This window comes from Suillus subaureus (assembly GCF_016647635.1).
Source record: "Suillus subaureus strain MN1 chromosome Unknown BJ212scaffold_2, whole genome shotgun sequence".
NCBI classification, from domain to species: Eukaryota; Fungi; Basidiomycota; class Agaricomycetes; order Boletales; family Suillaceae; genus Suillus; species Suillus subaureus.
This window is the reverse complement of record NW_024538558.1, coordinates 822376-840470: the sequence shown is the minus strand read 5'-3', so window position 1 is coordinate 840470 and position 18095 is coordinate 822376. Positions and strand designations below refer to the sequence as shown.

Genomic DNA, 18095 nt, shown 5'->3' with positions numbered 1-18095 from the left:
GCCTCGACTGAGAACACTTTGGTAGGCATGCCGAAGTCAGCCATACTATGCGGCCGTGTCGGTAATTGAGTTGTTGACAGATTGATAACATCAACAAGGTCGTAGGGAATGCTATTCTGGAGATCGGCATCAGCCAAACCCTGTATATGAGAAGTGATGCTGGGAACAAACCGGTGAATGCCAAGCCCTCTGGAAGCAATCCATACTGGATCTCATGATAACACTTTGGACACACGTCACTGTTCGGCCAAGAGTTAGTCTCACATTGTGAACAAATCGATCGCCAGCAGCCTGCAGGCGTCCTGTCCGTCAGTTATGAATGCTACGTTTCCAAATTTGGATGATTGAAAATGACCACATGAGATATGAGGGCACACGGCAGACTCGAATAAGTCCTGCTCGGAATAGATATACTGTGCACGCGAGCTCACGCACACCTCCTAAAACCCATATACGACGTGATCCTGTGTGAATTCCTGAGGACCCTGCAATTTTTTACATGGTGAATGATATACCAGTACACCCCATAATACAGGACACGATGGGGACAGGAACAGATTTCGACTAAGCCTAATGTAACCAGCGCATTGGTTCGAAGGTAGGTGGGAAAGGAGGTGAACGAATTTCGAAGAATCTAAAAGGGATGACCCCAGCTATAAATACACAGGCGTTTGGAGATGTCGTCTGTGGCTGACAGGCATATGAGTAAAGTTGTACATCAACTCGTCGACTGGCACTTACGATCAGGCGCTTAATAATTGATTGCAGGAATGCATTCCCCCAGTTGCACGTTCAATCGTGCAGCCTTTGGAGAGCATGGTCTGCGTAAATTGCTCTAAGCGAGGATCACGGAGTATATCTCCCCATTCGCCATAAAGAATTATGCGGCGCAACTCTGGAAAGGATGATCTGGAGAGGAAGGCGAGGTGTAGCCTAAGGCGCTCTCGAACTTCAGTGATCATGTCTGTAACCATGGCACATGGGAATGCGTGCAAAGATATACATTCAAGCGCGCAATGTTGATTGAAGATAGGTGGTGGTGACGTGAAGTTAAGAAAGTAATTGAATGTCTTGACTTGAGGACAGCCACGGAGGAAGCGGGTGATCTGATCACTAAGCAAGAATCCGACATGCCTTGCGAATTCGACCGTGCAGAGGCGAGCACCAAACGCCTGCCATATGGTCTCGAGTGCGTTCTGTTCTAGGGGGAAATCTACAACAACATGGACAAGTGAAGGTAGCCGCCATTGGCAGATCTGGCGAACGAAGACAGGATTGATGCGTCGTACACGAAGTGTCTTCAACGCGGGGAGCTCCAGCACATTGCCAGTTCGGGCGGAGGACCACATCTCCCCTCCTACAGCGAGATACTGGAGATTGGGAGAATGACGCAGAACGTCTAGGAGCGAGTTTATTCCCCCAGATCGAGTAGCATCATTGTAGTGCCACCACTCGAGCCTCTTGAGGTTCAAGAAGGAGTGGCTGCGAGTAGGGAATTCGTAGCGTACCGAATCTGGAAGTGCCGACATGAAGGGCCTCACCAATGTTTCCAATTCCGGGCAATATTGCAGAATCTGTAGTGCGAGATCCGAGCTAGTGTTGGTTGCAGTACCAGTGTGAGGGTAAGGAAGTTCAAGGCGGCGGACACATCTTCCGAGCTGTTCACCCCTGTATGTCTTCCCCAATGCCTCCACGAGGTGTTGTACCCCACGTCCGACCTTGACATCCTCATATAGAATGCCGAGGGCGAGGTCTTGCCAAAGCTTGCACACTTGAACCACTGCGCACTTGACAGCCTTAGCATCCGCTTCTCCCTTATTATCATGATCAAATGATCCAAGGAATGGCTCGAAGTTTGGCACATCAAGACCCGGCGGTGCATACGTTGCCCAGCGAATGATGGTCAACCACAGCTCCGGAGGAAGCAATCGATGGTCACGTATGGACATCCCAGGTTGACGATGTAAAGATAAGGGAGATGACGGTTCCGATTTCACCTGCGCTTCTTTGCTGACTGTGCAGCGCTTATCGCCACCCTGGGCGCCCACACCTGCTCCTTTCACCTCCTGTTGATCAACGGCTGGATCTCCATTTTTATCCTCGACCCCAAACTTCTCTTCGACTTGTTGCAGACGATCTTGTAAATCGCCGCACTTCTTCTTCAACGCCTCGTTCGCATTTTTCAGGGCCTCATTCTCGACACTTAGTACCTGAATCGATTTCTCTGCTCTTGTGAGCTGGGTGACATTTTCGTTATCGGTTACGGTTGCCTGCTTTCTCGGTCGCAAAAAGCTCGCCAGACGATTGACTGGCCCAGTTGCTGTGTGAGCGCTCATCACTGAAGGGGAGAATGAGCCGCAGTGGTCGCTGCGCAGCTGTGATTGAGACAGTTCTTTTTAGGTGCCTCTCCAAAGATTCGCCGGTAGACTCCGCAAAGATCGATAACGCCAACAATCTGACATCATACGAATTGGTGTATTGACTAAGCTCTACACCGTCACTTGCGTCAGCAAAACTTCGAGCGTCTCACAGCGCGACAGTGTAAAAAAAATGTGATTGACCGTTGCTCTACTGTATATAATAAAATCTTGAGAGCTCAGCGCTCATGGGTTGTGGAATGATAAATGAATCAAAATGCGGCCGTTGTCGGTCCCAAAATTGGTATTACTCGAGGATTTTTTTTAGGACGCGACGCACAAGATCGTACGCGCAAGCTAATAACCTGTGTCATAGTATAACGTACGGATTGATTAATCGCGTTATCAATACTGTTATCAACCGATCACCGATATGTAATACGAATGACAAGAACAAGTAGGCTATCATTGATTGAGCATGATCTGATGAGCAACATATACATCGGGAGGACACAGAGGAAAACATTGGTCGGAATGTGGTATCGTTGAGACAGTGAGGCCAGCAAATAAAAAACACAAGGGAAGTGGAGCAAGGAAGTGGATAATATAGCTCGAATCGCCTAACATCAAGACACTTCAGTGCTATTACAAGGAACGTAACGCTCGTACGCATCATGTCCATGGTCGTCAGATGTAGCATAAAGAAGTAAAAACCAAAATCCCCAGCTCAGTCTATTAGATGACCTGAAGGTAATTTGATGGTGCAACTGGGACGCAAGGATTAGGGTCAAGGGGCCAGCGGGCAGTGCAAGATAAAAGTACGCACTTCCCATCGTACCATCTGATTTCTTTGCTTGCCACCACTTGCCTTGCTTGTCGACGATATCAAGAATCTCACCCTTCGTAAATGAGATTTCATTTGGATCATCTGGAGAGGCAGTGTCTGTGCAGGTGATAAGAAAAAGAACATTAGTGAAGGAACTCTTGGCTTACAAGCATACAATGCTTTTGCTTTGTAGACGTATGCCTCTGGCCCGCCCGTGCTGGCTTCAGGCATATTTGGGCTACCTCCACCAGTACCGCCACCTGCGCCTACACCTGCAGCACCAGGGCCCATTAACGGTGAGTTTGGACCCATACTGTTGTCAGGGCCATTTAGGGAAACCGGTGCAGGATTTGGTGTGCTATGAACACTGCCTACAGCTGCGGGGCCAAGACTGCGGGGTGCACCGTCCATACTAGCGCCGCCGACAAAGCTATTTTGACTCCTAACCCCGGGACCGGTACCGCCCATCTTGTTAGCACTGTCATAGGGCATATCATGTGAACCGATACCGCCGCCAGAAGAGTAGTTGGCTGCATAGCCATTGGTCCCAATGTTACTCGCACCGCGAGTCCTACGACGGCGAGATGGTGGTGTGAGGCCGCCGGTGCCCATAGAATTGAAGAGGTGGAATGCGAGAGAATCTTCTTCTGATGTGAAATAGATCACCCAAAGGATGTCCACGATTGCAATAACGAGCCATCCGGCAGCCATAGCGTCTAGCGCAGCAAATCCAGAAAAAATACTGTTGCTGACGGTAATGACAGCCATAACGATTGCGATAGCACCAAATACTGATATTTGGAAGCGATGCATGGCTATTGAATCGCTTGCTAGGGTATGCAGTACGCCAAGGGTTAGGAATAATTGGAGGAATATCCCAAACCACCCAACGCCAACAGCTTGTTCATGGACTAGAGGAAATAATAGTCAGTGAAACCATGAAAAGCAAGCTACTGCACTAACATTGAGCAGTTACGATACATTGCGAGATAAACGCGATGAACCATGCCAACTATATTGTGACGCGCTTAGTATGAAAATTGAAAAATGGGGGTCAAGTTTAGAACATACCACCGCAAGAATTGTCGTAAACAAGAAAAGGTAATGTGTTAAGATTGGCGTAAAATCTAAACCTTCGCTGCCACGAGGAGGCATGATTTGTTTGTCGAGGTCAGAGCAATTTTGGTAAGAAGAATAGTAGAAGTGACTTGAATGAAGAGCTCTGACGTTCATAGGACAAGACCGTCCCAACTAAACACGTGTCCAATTATTCCCACGCAACCACGGCAGTACACATCTTGAGCTTAATTCAAAAGTTAACCGGACTCAACCTACTGCAAAGCTGTAGCGGGAAAACTCGTATGCAAACTTCGTGACAGTCTTATATAGAGGGAGCTTTCCGACGGACGTTGGCATTCCGTTGGCGGTTTGTTTCATGGTCATCCCTCCCATCACTGCATCCCGAGCCATGCAGTGACGTCTCCGTGAAGCCGGTCATTGAGTCAGCAGCTTTAGTCGTCGCTTGGCAGTCCCTATCCGCTTAGCCACCTGCATGAAAACGGCTGCAGTCATCAACCTCAGTATATATATTTGATTTGTAGGGTTATGTCTTATCTTTTCCGAGCCATACGTCCTGCAAGCAGCACGTTGCTATAACCTCGAATGTCTTTCGATGAATTTCTGGAAAATCATCCTGAGGACAGTCAGTGTGATGCTATCCAGTTTCGGAATTCTCCTGGTGCGTAGGCTACAGCTGTTCCGAGGTCGGTACCATGCTTAAAAATCTATTCACCGGACACCAGAGTCTGCTAGCTATGTTCATTCGAACACTGATACCATCCCTGTTTGTGTCACAGAGGGCTTGGTCCAAACCACCTCCAGACGCCGGTCAAAATTCACAAAGGACAATAGCTCGTCGCGTTAAGCGACCCATTCCGGGCCAGTTGCTTCGTCGGCTTCATCCTCTTCACAATCGACGAGATCAAATAATATCGTGCATAGCGGCATAGTTGATGGGGCGGTACCGCAAAGTCATGCGCGTGTGGATTTACCAGCCTCTCCGATGCCCGCGATGGGACTGCCTATTCAACGGTCTAATCGCGGTGAAGTCTCGGAAGCCCACAAAATTTTCAAGAGACACTCCCTTTCAGTTTCCCCGTCTTTTAATGTGTGTCGGACAACAGCTTCGTCGAAGCAAAGATCGACACACCTCAAAGGCAGAAATTCTACGGGGTTATTTTGTCAATGTAAGTCGGGTTTCTTCCACCGGTCTTAAATTAACGGTGTTCGCTTCCGAAGCTCGTCCTTTGAAAAACCCAGAGCCACCATTACGAACACAGCCTTACGGAGCGCCATACTTCTTTCCAGCACCTGGGACACCTGAAGCTATTGATTATGTGACGAAGACGCGAGAAGAGCTTCTGCAGCCTTCCGGATTCATGCACACCAATACTTTTACTCTGAAGAGGAATAAGAGAACTCATGAAGGTTGATGCATACGATAGGAGTGTTGATAAGATAAGATAATAATGAATTGAATTCACCGTTCCGGAGATTCCCACGTGCAGTATTGAGTTTACCTTCGGTCACCGTGTGCCGTACTACAGACTTACTGTGAAGGGCAACAACAATGATGGACACCCAAACACCCTTCACACCTAATTCGAGACCACAATCTCCGTCACAGAACTTCAATCAAACCGTCCCTCTTCCTCCCATACCACCACCATCCTCTTCCTACGTTTCACCAAAACTTACCATCCCTTCTCCATCCCTTCAACTCGATCCCGACGACCTCACCCCACTTCCAACCTCTAACACTCCTAGAGATATTTCATTGGAACCTCTTTCCAGTACCGCACAGCTTCTCATTTCATCAAAGATGGGTTTCCGTACTCCAAAATCTGGAACACCCCGTCCTCGCACCGCTGGTGAAGGCGATGGCGCATCCCATGGTTCCGCAGCGCAGAAGTCTCCAGAGAGACCACTTAACGTTACCGATGCGCTCAGTTACCTCGACGCGGTCAAAGTTCAATTTCAGAACAAGCCAGACGTATACAACCACTTTTTAGACATCATGAAGGACTTCAAGAGCGAGGTGTAAGTCAATCTAAAATACTAGTGACGTAGACGTGGATGTGCGACTCGGGAGGCGGAAAATGTTTTATGACGTCCAGTTATCTTACCGCCTAAGGGCATGGACTACACCTGGCGTACGCGCCTTTCCTGTTGTGGTTGTTGTTGTGGAAGCATCCTTTTATATCGTCTATTCTTCTGCCTCTCAGCCTCGTGTTGCTAATGATCTTCTCTTGTACAGAATTGATACACCTGGAGTGATCGAGCGCGTGTCGATGCTGTTCCATGGCAATCCATATCTTATTCAGGGATTCAACACTTTTCTTCCCCCTGGCTACAGAATAGAGATGTCAGCAGACCCGCACGACCCTAATATCATCACCGTTACAACGCCATTAGGGACTACCACTCAGAGCACAAGCACCTTCGAGCAGATTTCCCGCGTCACTCGTGACCCCGTTGCAACCAAGTCTTCGCTTCCTCTTCCACCAACCGCTGGGTCAGCGTTTCCCTTCCAGCCAATGTCCCGTTCGATGACTCCATCGATGGCTTCATATCCGGTTCCGCACATGCCACAGTCTGTAGATACGTATTCCCCAGGCCCTCAAGTACCCTCCACAACTGCTGCTGCATCCTTTCTTGGCAATTTGTCCAATCGAAACGCAGTAGAAAACAAATCATCAGGGGAATTTCACCATGCAATACAGTATCTAAACAAAATCAAGGCTCGCTATTCCGACGACCCTGATACATACAAGCAATTCCTGGAAATCTTGCAAACATATCAGAAGGAGCAGCGTCAGATTCAAGATGTATGTTCCACGTGCGTTAGCTCTGATGATGTGTATTGACGCTTGGGCATAGTCGCAAGTATACGTGCAAGTGCAAGCCCTGTTTAAGGAGGCTCAAGATCTGCTCAGTGAATTCAAAGATTTTTTGCCTGAGGTGTCGATGGCTGTCAGCACTCTTCCCCAGCAAACTAGTGGACCAGGTGTCCCAACACCTTGGGTAGATGCAGGTGACAAGAACAGCAAGAAGGCGCAGCTTCCGCCTAAAAAACGCAGGAAAGCTCCAGAGAAGGAGACCACGCCTGCGCCGGCTGTGCGGACTGTCCCAAGTCGAGTGCGTGCTTCGCTAATTTCACGTCATTCGTCAATAACATTCTCCCTGTGTAGGCCAAGAAGCCCAAGCACATGCACAAAGGAGCCGACCCTGATTCTCCGCAGTTCAATTCATACGGGTTACCAGAATCACCTCCCCATCATCCCCCGCAGTTGCATGCTAGTATGCTACCCCCACCCCAAATGCATAATCTAGTGTTACAAGGCCCCCAGCCAGTTGCCAACATTCAGTCAGCACCTGATGAACTCATTTTCTTTGAGCGCGCAAAGCGCACGTTGGAGAGCAAGGATACATATGAGGAGTTTCTCAAGCTCTTGAACATGTACTCCAAGGATATTATCAATGCGAAGACACTTGTAAACATGGCTCAAGTATATTTGGGCGATGGCGATCTACTCTCGCAGTTTCGGGAAGTGGTTGGGATCGATGAACGGCAGGACAGTATCGAACATGGTCCGCCCGGGAGCATCCGCACCGGGCCGCCAGAAGCCTTGTCTGCATTGCCAGCTGAGGATGGTGAAGGTCCAAGTTATCGTCGGTTGCCCGAGAGCGTACGTATCGAATAACTGTTGTTTCCAGCCGACTGACCGAAGCGCCCTCGTTTGCAGGAAGTTCATTTGGCATGCTCAGGTCGCGACGAACTCTGTCGCTCTGTACTCAATGACGAATGGGTATCACATCCGACATGGGCGTCTGAAGAAGCAGGCTTTATCGCGCACAAGAAGAACTCGTTTGAAGAAGCGCTGCACAAGAGCGAAGAGGAACGACACGAATATCAAGTCCAGCTTGAAGCTCTTGCACGCACGATCGCTGTTATAGAGCCCATCAACTTTCGCATCGAAGAAATGACCAATGATGAACGCTCCACTTTCCGACTCAAACCTGACTTTGGTGGCTTGAGCAAGAACATATACCACCGGACGCTGAAGAAAGTCTACGGCAGAGATGCTGGAATGGAAGTCATCCAAGCTCTTCAGGAGTGTCCCAGCGTTGCTGTGCCGGTTGTCCTCGCTCGACTGAAACAGAAAGATGAAGAATGGCGACGCGTTCAACGAGAATGGAACAAAACATGGCGAGAGGTCGACGCCAAAAATTTCTATAAATCACTTGATCATCAAGGGGTCACGTTCAAGTCGAATGATAAGAAGGTTGTCACTGCCAAACACTTCGTAGGAAATATCGAATCAGTCAAAGCTGAGCAAGCAGACGCGCGTGCGCAGCAGGGTCCACCCTCATTTGCTACTGCCTTACCAGGCCACCAACTAGATTTCCCTTTCAAGGACATGACTGTCCTTCAAGACTCGCTTAAGTTGGTCTACTCATTCCTGGATCATTCCCATGCACACTATACACCACAGGAACGGCGTGGAGTCGAAGGTTGGTTGCGATCATTCATTCCCCTCCTGTGTATGTGCCCCGCTGCCGAGTTCAATGCTGGGTACACACCTTTGGACGATCCGCGAGACGAGGAGACCGACCAACAAGCTTTAGATGGCTTGCAGAATGATAACGCAGTCCCGTTTACGAGTGGACGTGGCCCTTCGGGCGTAATGGCCGCGGGCGACCTTCGTAAGCGGTTATTGAAATCCTCGCAAGAAAACCTCGTTGGATCAGAGGGCCCGGACACATTTTCGTTATCCCAATCAAGAGGGGCCACGCCTCATTCCGAGCGTGTGCTATTTGATGCCACCCTGGAGGACAGTATAAGCGCAGGGTTGGCTCCAGCCCAAAATAGCTCCCCGGATCAGTGGATCCGCGACGCATCAGCCAATCAAGCCCCTGCTATTTCTGGAGACGGTGCCTCTAGGCGAAAACCTTTTTTCGGGAACACGACGTTCTATACTGTGTTCTGTTTGTTACAGGTAAGGTCTCACAGTCGTATATACGCTTGACGTGAGCTAATTTTATCCCATACAGTTGATCTATTCTCGTCTGCTCGTGTGTAAGGAGCAGGGCGCTCGTCAAACTGCAAAAGGTCTAAATCCTGCGGACTGCAATCCTATCGCTATTGAGTTGGGGCTGGATGATCCGAATGGACCCTCTGCTATACTCGCACAGGCTATGGAGGCTGTGTGCAATCGTCAGGCCCGTGACGCCACTGATGTCGTATACCTTTACATGTTGGAGGCGTTTGAAAAGCTATTTGATAATGAGCTTGATCAAGCAACATTTGAGGAGCATATGCGATGGTTTTTTGGCAACAAGGTAAGTTGTGCACTCAATTCTAGAGTCGGTATCTGACTCGGCGCACCCTCTAGGCATATTACCTTTTCACGTTAGACAAGATACTGTCTTCATTGATCAAGCAGGTAAATATAACACTTCCTGTGCCGTTAGGCTCCGGAGTTGTCGTGATTGCGTTTTCTTTGTCGCTCAAGTTTAGCTGAGTGGTGTTTCCCTTCAACAGGTGCAGATTCTCTTGTCAGATAACAAGTGCCAGGAGCTTTGGGTACTACTTCAACAAACGCGGGGGATGGATGCCCTTTCCAATCAGAATATGATTCGTTATCGACGTGAGGCGGAACGTCACGTTGGTGCCGACGAACATCTGTACAGGTTCGATTGGGTATGTGAGATACTTAATTTTGGAATTATTTGTGCCCCTGATATGAAGTAATGCCAGCATCGGTCTTCGAAAACAATGTTCATTCAACTGGTTGAACCGGACGATCCTAGTGTGAATGGAGACGGAGCGGCGATTAGCCGGTGGCGAGAATATCTCGACTCGTACGTTCTGCGACACCCGACGGAATGGTTATCACAACCAAAGGGTGAAGGAAAGATATTTTTGCGAAGGTTAGTGCACAGTCCGATCAACTTATGTAAACGTGAGCTGAGTTGTGATTGTGTGTAAATAGGCACCTGGCGATCGACGAATCACCGCGAGGCACATCAAGTTGGGATTCTATGAGTATCCGAGTTAGCCTAGGCACGTATAAGATGTTCTATGAATCAAGCGCTGAAGATGTATACGTGCGGCCGAGGAGTAAAGATGAGGAGATGGAGCTGGGGGAAAGAGCGAAAGTGCGGGAGGAAGAGCGAAAACGAAGCCGATGGTTGGCGAATATTAATGTAGAGTTTAAATAACTGATATAGAAATAGCATGTTATTTTTTTGGTATGTTATATATCATACATGTCAAATAGGATTCTTCATTTGGCAGGGACGATGTGAATAGATATTTATTTATTTATTACTTAATAAGCTGGATATGATGCCCACGAGTTGGTCCCGCTTTTCTCCTCAGCAACCTGTCAGTCTGTTGTAGATTTATTCTCTCTCTCAAGAGTTCGAGCGTTGCTCAGAGGTTTGATCCTCATTTTTGCTGTGCTGGCCGAATTCGTTTTTAGTCGAATATTGACTATAACAATTTTGACGACAAATTACCGAGTTGCTGCCACGCTGAAGCGGCAAGACTCTCTTGGCACTTCTTCTGCTGTCGTATCATGGCCAAGCAAAAACATGGCCAGTCCAGTTCAAGACTAGATCGTCAACAACGTAGACATCTACCAGCTGCTATAGCTTGCCCTTCATCATCCGTCTTATCAATCCTTGCAACCATCGCTGCTAGCTCGCGAACAGTAGATGGAAGTCCACTCCCACAGCCGACCCCACCTCCATCTTTTCTATGTCCGTTTATGGATCATGTCAATACCTGCATCCATAACACAACGCCCACAACATCCTATACCAGCATAATAACCCCTTCGACATCCTCCATGACTCCAACTAAACACACGCAACAGTTGGCAGACAGATACGTTCAGGGGCCTAACGGCCGCTGGTACAAGACAGATGCCTGGACTTTGTATGGTTCAACAGTTCGTTCTCTCTTTTTGTCATCTTCCATGCACCAATATCTTTATCTAGTACTATGCTTCGTCTCCTGACCTTGCAGATGATGTTTCAACATCTTCGTCGGCTCTTCTTCCAACCGCCTCCACCCAAATAGACTCCGTCCTTCCTGCGGGTTGGTCTACATCATCCCAAAGCGATCGCACCGACTCTATCATCATCCTCTCGCTAGCCATAGTATTGGCAGTTTCAATTTGCCTCTTCATTATAAGCTGCACCGTTTGGAGAAAGAGACGGAAAAAAATGTTGAACAGAGAAAAGAAAGAGAATGACTTGGAACTGAAAGCTAGACATAAGGTGAACCTGGAAGATCCATCGGAGGACGGTGAGAAGGAGAACGAAGCTCGCGGAAAGAATCGCTTGTGGGCGAGAGCAAGCGCTCGGTGGAAGGCTAACATACGACATTCTGCTCGTCGACGCAGGCGACGTCATGGCTTGTCCACCAGAAGTCGACCACAATCCCCCATATTATTGGATCCTCGCGAGGCGTCTACCCACTCATCCCCTGTTTCGTCACGGCGACATTCGATGGCATCTGTCTCTGAAGATATTGACCACCACGCTATTCCGATTGAGAATTCTCTCACTCCCACACGACCACCTTCTACATCACCCGACCCATCTAGCTCATGTAACGTTTTGTCTCCCCCTGCTTACATATTTCCCACACTGCATTCGCGTCCTGAAATTGAAGGTCGTCCTCAGGAGGCATCACACGAACCTTCGGGCGACCCAACATCACGTCGAGGGTCACTACTCTTCGATCGTGACTTTCCACCTGCGGACCATGACGACATTCCTTATCACCCCATTGCTGGACATGTCGCCATTGATGATAAGACTCATCTCGCCCGTATGGCGGAGTTGGCTAGCGCGCCTCCCATAATTCAGGATGACACTCGCGGAAGATCCTCCATACATGAGTCTGCCCCAGAATGGCATGATGATTTTGAAGACCACCCTACCCAACCAGTCACTGTCGCACCCTCCGAGGCTTCTCTATTCGAGGTTGGGAACTCGGGTTTCCCAAAACCGCCCTCGAAAAGCGTTTTGTCACCTAGGTATTTTGATGGGCACAGCTATTTGCAGGATATCGCCGCATTAGATCCTATCACATTGCCTTCTATGCCCCCATACGAGGCTCAACCCAACGCCATTCCCTTTGAGGACACTCTGACAGCTTCGGCTCCTCCAATATCGGAGGATGACCAAGTTTTTGACGGCTGGGAAGGCAGTGCTCCCGAAGCATCTGAAATTTACGGTGATGAGTGCGACACCCACATTGGATCATCCCTGCCCTCCTTGTCACATGCGTCCAGTTCTCAAGCTTCCGCTCCGCCGGAAGAGCTTGTTAGCATGCATGGCGTACTTCCGATATACCAACCCTAGTTGTGGGTTTTTGGACCATGTTTTTGCGGGCATTTGGAATGTTAGTATATTGTATTGTACCATATACCTAATCATCACCCTGTCTTCATGGACAATTGCCAATTGCGCATTACAATGTTGTTGTAGTGCTTGTTGCAGTATACTTATATATTAATAGAGCAAACGAAGTTAAAGCTGTGGCCAGCGGCACTAGTTAAACTGTTCATCTCAGTTGGTTAGTCTTCGACTATCTGATATTGATATTCTATATCCACTTGCATTATCTCGATTGTTGTTCCATGGTCAGACTCGATACGAACGAATTTTAGCAGTCTTACATAAAGACCCAAAATAGTAGTCGTCCTTCGATCACTAACCCTCTGATTCACTATCAGGCTTCAGATTGTGACCATCAGTCACCTATATTCAATCCCCAGTATACTCGGAAATGGGGAAGTCGCAGAAGAAACGGTCGATGCGTCGACATAATCCCATGCGGGTGCCAGATTCGCATCTTCCCAAAGGTCTTGAATCAGCAGCCTCATCCTCCCCAAAAAACGAAGCAGTATTGCCTATCATCCAAAAGGTGCGTCGTATGGCAAGATCCATGTTCTGGGACTCATTGGGCACTGTAGTTAGAGAATCCAGATGCTTCTGAACGCAAGTGGGCATGCGTCGCGGTATCCAATCTCATACAAAACGATCCATCTACGCGACGGTTATTGCAAGGAAAAAATGTAGTCGGAGCGCTCATTACGCGCCTATCTGATAGCGAGGAGGAAGTCTGGATCGAAGCCGCTGGGGCACTAAGGTGTGCATATCCAGCCTTGAAGATTTCTCTGCCTTACATTCTCGTGCCACTCAGAAATCTATGCATTGATGGAGGGTACGATATATGCGCCGAAATGTACAATAAAAATATACTGGCTCCCCTTAAAGCATTTGTGCCGAAGGTATGTTTAACATGCATGTGAATGGATGATGGGAGGCCGAGGTCAATTCTTCCCAGATATCAAGCGCACTCTCACAGTTCCTGGAGTCACCCAAAACTGCTCCAGAGAACGCGCAAAAAGTAGTGTATGAATTTACCGAGAATGTGAATACTATACTCTGGTGTCTTTCGTAGGTGCATCGGTTTCTAATCGCATCGTATCAGTGCTGAAGGTACGGCCAGGGAGACATCCAACAAGGCTCTAAATGCTATCAACCAAATCAACCTGGTTCCTTTTTTGATGTCCTTCCTGGCCGCCCGAGCAAAATTACCCGTAGCTACCGTTACTGCCGCAGGTTCGAAAATACTGCTCCTTTCAACATGTGCTTTTAGGACTTACTGTGGCTATCAGCGCAATGCCTGTACGTCCTAACGGATGACAACCAGCCAGCAATAGATGAGCTTCGGTCAAATGCGGCATACAGCACGTGTTTACTCGAAATCATACACGATGAAGGCGGTGTAACGGACAAGGACAAGGAAGTATTTTGGGATAGAATGACCACATTGAAAGTGTTGTCAAGCGGTGAGGAACTCTTTTTGGTGAAATAAATTAGCTGATTATAATCAGGTATCCTGAGCAACGTTTCACCTTTCCCTCCCCCTAGTGCCGCATCGGGAGTCGATGTTGGCAAGGAGATTGTACTTCCACTGCTTCAGCCAGTGGCGACTTCTGTGTCTCTTACTGAGTCATCAGCGCTGGCTGAGAGCCTAGTGGTAAAATTAGTGAGTTGCCGATCTCAGTACTTCATCGGCGGTGCTTATTGATGCGGTGTAAAGGCGCTGGAACCTCCTCAAATAGAAAACCTATCTCTAAAAAGTGCTCCAAAGTCAGATCATAGGTCTGATACCGAGGTCGAACTCGACCGTTTGGAGAACAGATTGCGCACTGTCCAGCTTGCCCTGGAAATTTTAACCGGCGTGTGTGCAACATTACCTGACCCTGACCCCATCTCCGAGGTGCAGGAAGGTGAACCTGATGCAGAAGATGAAGGTAAGATTTTTTTACATAAATACAGGTGCTTGTTTGACACTCAGATAGACAATGATGCTGAGATAGAAGAGGATGTGACCGATGGCATGGCCCTCGACGATATACCAATCGCCAACGGCACAACAACCGCAAGTCATCTGCCTGCGCTCGTAGAACCTCTCATTACCCTTATCCAACCCGTCAGATTGTCTTTCCCTCCTACAGCCGGGCAATCATCACACCCACCAACAACATCTGTACTGAGTGCAATTCATGTTAGCGCCCTCGAGTGTTTGAATAACATATTTCTCTCGTTGAGTGCGTCCCCAAACTCTGGATTAGCTGCGGCATCCGCGAGTGGAAAACAGTTATGGGACAGCGTGTGGGCAGCACTTGGGAGTGTAGGCACGGAAATCACACGTGGCCAAGAGCGTAAACAGGAAATGTGGGAGATTGGAGTGGGTGTGCTCTGGGGCATCGGTAATATCTGGAAGGGTAGTTTGGTAAGTCTTCTCATTGGCAAAAGTTCTAGTGTTGAGGAGTCACTGCCAGGTGCCCAACGAAGATCAAGTCCAGCTATTGATTCAGCTCTGCAACTCGAGCACTGATCCTGCTATTCGCGTGAAATGTATCGGCACGCTCGAGTGCCTGGCGCAGCATCCACAATCTATTGATGCCAATCGCGTGAGCCACATGTATCTCCAGCCCTTCTCGAAACTGAACACAGGATTAGGTCATTGCAGTGCACCTGCTTTCCATCCTCCCAACGTCTACAGCGCCTTCGATCTATGGCACCGAGCCACTGATCCAAACACTGTCGGCTCTCATCGACATCTATTCCGACGAGAGTCTCCCATACGATGTCAATTTTCGGCAAGGCGACTTCGTGCAGCGTCTTGTAGATAGCGTTGAAGGGGTGCGTAAAGCCGTGCGGGCAATCGACAGGCGGAAGGAGCGAGATTTGAAACGGAGAGGGGAGGAGATGCGAGACAATTTGATTGCCTTCATCAAGTACCGAAGGGCCCTGAGATTTTGATGGTAGCTTTCATAGCATAGCTAGCACCACAGAACCACTGTTGCTACTTGAGTAGCTACATGCAGTTAGCTCCATGCGTTATGGTCCCAACGCTTGGAGTCCAAATGACTGGGCTGCCATAATGGCGGATGTCTTCGTCTGCATTCAAAGGCCACCCCATGCTTTTGGCAGCTCAGAGCAATATCTGTGATCATGGACTTATCAGCGTCCGATTTTCCCGCATTCATGATGATCCGGCCTGGGTAGCTGGCGGTAGACTTCAGCAAGCCATGCTCAAGTGCGTCGCAAATATTCCAAAGTGGGACCGAACTTTGGAATATGAGAGCCGGAGCTCGAGAGACTGTGTGCACCCTGTACTGTGGTGGAGCATCGAGGATAAGAACTCGAACTGTGAACATGTACGGGACAAGGTTCTTCAGGAAACACGGTGTGCCCAAGCGAAGGTGAGTTACGTTCGGGAAAGACGCAAGGATAGAACCAAGTGACGCTGATGGATGGCGCGCTATATGCAAATGCGTCACTGAGCTAATGACGACACTAGAAAGGGGGCATGCAAAAGAATCACGAAGGGGAGGCCAACAAATACGGAGGTGGGTGAGGGATTTCGTCTTCGCTAGGAGATTTTGGAGGATAGCGTTGAAATAGTATCGCCTATCCATTGTGATTGCAAGACATATGAATCGCGCCTCTGGAACATGTTTTGCAATTTCGTCAACGCGAAATCGTGTGTGGTCCACAGCGTTTAGCACGACGGAGACATATCGAGCGCATGGGTCATAACGCGAGAGGAGTCTCTCATACGCAACGAAGTCGATCATTGTCTCGATAAAGACATAGCGCAATACCACCTCGTGGAGCACATCGCGCCATACCTTGGACAAGATTGCAATAACGCGAAAGAAACGCCATCTAGCGGGAGCGTCGCCAATGGTGCACCATGCATCTACGATGATTTTCTCCACGAGCTCGTAAGGAAGAGCGCCCCTGTACTTTTGAAGTTTCTTGTGTCGCACTGGAAAAGGTTAGGCACTGTCGAGAGGACAAATACGTGGAAGCCAACCTGCGCGTTTATGTAGGCAAAACAGTTGTAACAGTAGTCTGGGTAGTTCATAACACATGTCAGCATCGACATATCGTTTAGCGCGACCACACACGTCAACTTGCCTTGTCATAATGCCAGCATGACCTTGGAGTGTCAAAACATTTTCTAGAGACGTCGAACGTCTTTTTTTTACTTCTCAGGAATTGTGGATAGAAAGTACGAAACCCACAGATGGAAACCCGATTCTACGTAGAAAGGTTCAGCGCTTCAAGGGATGATGTAAAACTCGTGCCAAGGTACCTGATATGCTTTGGGAACGCCTGGAAGTGTTACCCACTGTTTCGTCGTCGTTTCACCCACAGTGTACTCGATCTGGGACTGGATAAAACTGGACTCGCCCTCAGTACTAATAAAAACCTACATGTGGCTGAGCGTGGCCAGCGGGGCGCGAGGGAAAACCTTGAAACGTGTAGAGGTGGTACTAACTTGGTGCTGGGACTGGTGAGTAGAAGTATTGACTAACTTGAATTTACTCGGGTCAGTGAAGATCATGTGAGCTAGTATAGCTTCGTGCCCGAGGTTCGTGCCCGTCTATTGAGCATTCGAATACTCTTCTCTCCCACAACACATGAGATGATCAAGGCGCCGAAGACGTCATAACCTTTTGAGCCCCGTCCGGGTGGGACACAAGCAACGAGGGTTATAGCTTGAATTAGTGCGGGCGGCGAAGAGAATAAAGGAGCCTCGGAGCGAGTGTATCTGTCTTCCTGGGACCAGGACCTGAGCAGTGAGTACGTCACATTCGAGGTGAGCGGGATTGGAGGGGGTTCGTCACAACGCGACCTTGTCTCCCGTAGGCAAATCTAATATCAAACCCCTCTGTTTCAGGATCGCCAACCCTCGTAGAGGTACAAACAATGGCAGGCGCTCATCTGAATTCGTATTTAACATCAAGGCGTTCACTTAAATTTAAACGTTATAACTTCCATGACTTCATTGGTCCTTCAAGCTTCAAGCTTCAAGCCCTGCCACTTTCTGGACACGCGGCGTGGGGCTCGTGATCAGCCTGGCTTAATTATACACCACGGTTATCATGGTGCCAGCAGATTCACAAAGTCGGCCTGGCAACGTCCTATACTTGCTTCAAAAATCTCTCGCTCATTCCATGAACTCTGCAGCAGCAGGCAACTATGCGCTAGAATAGCATCACGACATTGATGCTTGTCATGTGCCGAACAGCAAGCTGATAGATATGTCGAAGATAGCTCATGAAAGGTCCTACGTGCATACAACGATATTAATTACTGGTCAGACACGATGCACAACGCACATATGATAGATTTATTGAGATTACCCACTAGTGTGCAGCCTAATGAAGCATTTTCTAAATAAGTACAGCGTAGCCATAACAATTGGGTGGTCCGTGCACTCAGTTTCATTGCTATATAAA

General features: G+C 48.6%; 6 protein-coding genes across 6 annotated transcripts; 3 read left to right on the top strand and 3 right to left on the bottom strand.

Annotated features, from left to right (window-relative positions):
• Window positions 1-419: 419 nt before the first annotated feature.
• On the bottom strand, window positions 420-2572 carry BJ212DRAFT_290578 (uncharacterized protein). The gene is made up of 2 exons (XM_041342840.1): window positions 742-2572; window positions 420-690 (listed from the first exon to the last, which is right to left on the bottom strand). Exon 1 carries the CDS (start codon window positions 2334-2336, stop codon window positions 744-746), a length of 1593 nt encoding a protein of 530 aa, XP_041198930.1. The 5' UTR covers window positions 2337-2572; the 3' UTR covers window positions 420-690; window positions 742-743.
• A 520-nt stretch (window positions 2573-3092) lies between these two features.
• BJ212DRAFT_1258702 (uncharacterized protein) lies at window positions 3093-4338 on the bottom strand (the record flags this gene model as incomplete). The annotated part of the gene is made up of 5 exons (XM_041329962.1): window positions 3093-3124; window positions 3184-3300; window positions 3351-4094; window positions 4147-4195; window positions 4255-4338. 5 exons carry the CDS (start codon window positions 4336-4338, stop codon window positions 3093-3095), a joined length of 1026 nt encoding a protein of 341 aa, XP_041198929.1.
• Window positions 4339-6064: 1726 nt separating this feature from the next.
• Window positions 6065-10467, top strand: BJ212DRAFT_1443743 (uncharacterized protein; the record flags this gene model as incomplete). The annotated part of the gene is made up of 10 exons (XM_041337876.1): window positions 6065-6282; window positions 6500-7070; window positions 7123-7380; window positions 7434-7931; window positions 7989-9242; window positions 9298-9585; window positions 9639-9689; window positions 9788-9946; window positions 10004-10176; window positions 10239-10467. 10 exons carry the CDS (start codon window positions 6065-6067, stop codon window positions 10465-10467), a joined length of 3699 nt encoding a protein of 1232 aa, XP_041198928.1.
• A 145-nt stretch (window positions 10468-10612) lies between these two features.
• BJ212DRAFT_1573162 (uncharacterized protein) lies at window positions 10613-12816 on the top strand. Its single transcript, XM_041342087.1, has 2 exons — window positions 10613-11201; window positions 11251-12816. Exons 1-2 carry the CDS (start codon window positions 10827-10829, stop codon window positions 12622-12624), a joined length of 1749 nt encoding a protein of 582 aa, XP_041198927.1. The 5' UTR covers window positions 10613-10826; the 3' UTR covers window positions 12625-12816.
• A 235-nt stretch (window positions 12817-13051) lies between these two features.
• Window positions 13052-15603, top strand: BJ212DRAFT_1260080 (ARM repeat-containing protein; the record flags this gene model as incomplete). Its single annotated transcript, XM_041330085.1, has 10 exons — window positions 13052-13189; window positions 13239-13414; window positions 13469-13556; window positions 13613-13725; window positions 13778-13890; window positions 13947-14120; window positions 14166-14320; window positions 14375-15070; window positions 15120-15251; window positions 15301-15603. 10 exons carry the CDS (start codon window positions 13052-13054, stop codon window positions 15601-15603), a joined length of 2088 nt encoding a protein of 695 aa, XP_041198926.1.
• A 65-nt stretch (window positions 15604-15668) lies between these two features.
• BJ212DRAFT_1475068 (uncharacterized protein) lies at window positions 15669-16775 on the bottom strand (the record flags this gene model as incomplete). The annotated part of the gene is made up of 2 exons (XM_041339195.1): window positions 15669-16615; window positions 16664-16775. The coding sequence occupies 2 exons, from the start codon at window positions 16773-16775 to the stop codon at window positions 15669-15671; spliced, it is 1059 nt and encodes a 352-aa protein (XP_041198925.1).
• Between the last annotated feature and the right edge of the window lie 1320 nt (window positions 16776-18095).

Coding starts and splice junctions, on each gene's coding strand:
- BJ212DRAFT_290578 (XM_041342840.1), bottom strand. CDS start 2,336: ATGAGCGCTCACACAGCAACTGGGCCAGTCAATCGTCTGGCGAGCTTT.
- BJ212DRAFT_1573162 (XM_041342087.1), top strand. CDS start 10,827: ATGGCCAAGCAAAAACATGGCCAGTCCAGTTCAAGACTAGATCGTCAA. Junction 11,202..11,250: donor GGACTTTGTATGGTTCAACA/GTTCGTTCTCTC, acceptor ATCTTTATCTAG/TACTATGCTTCGTCTCCTGA.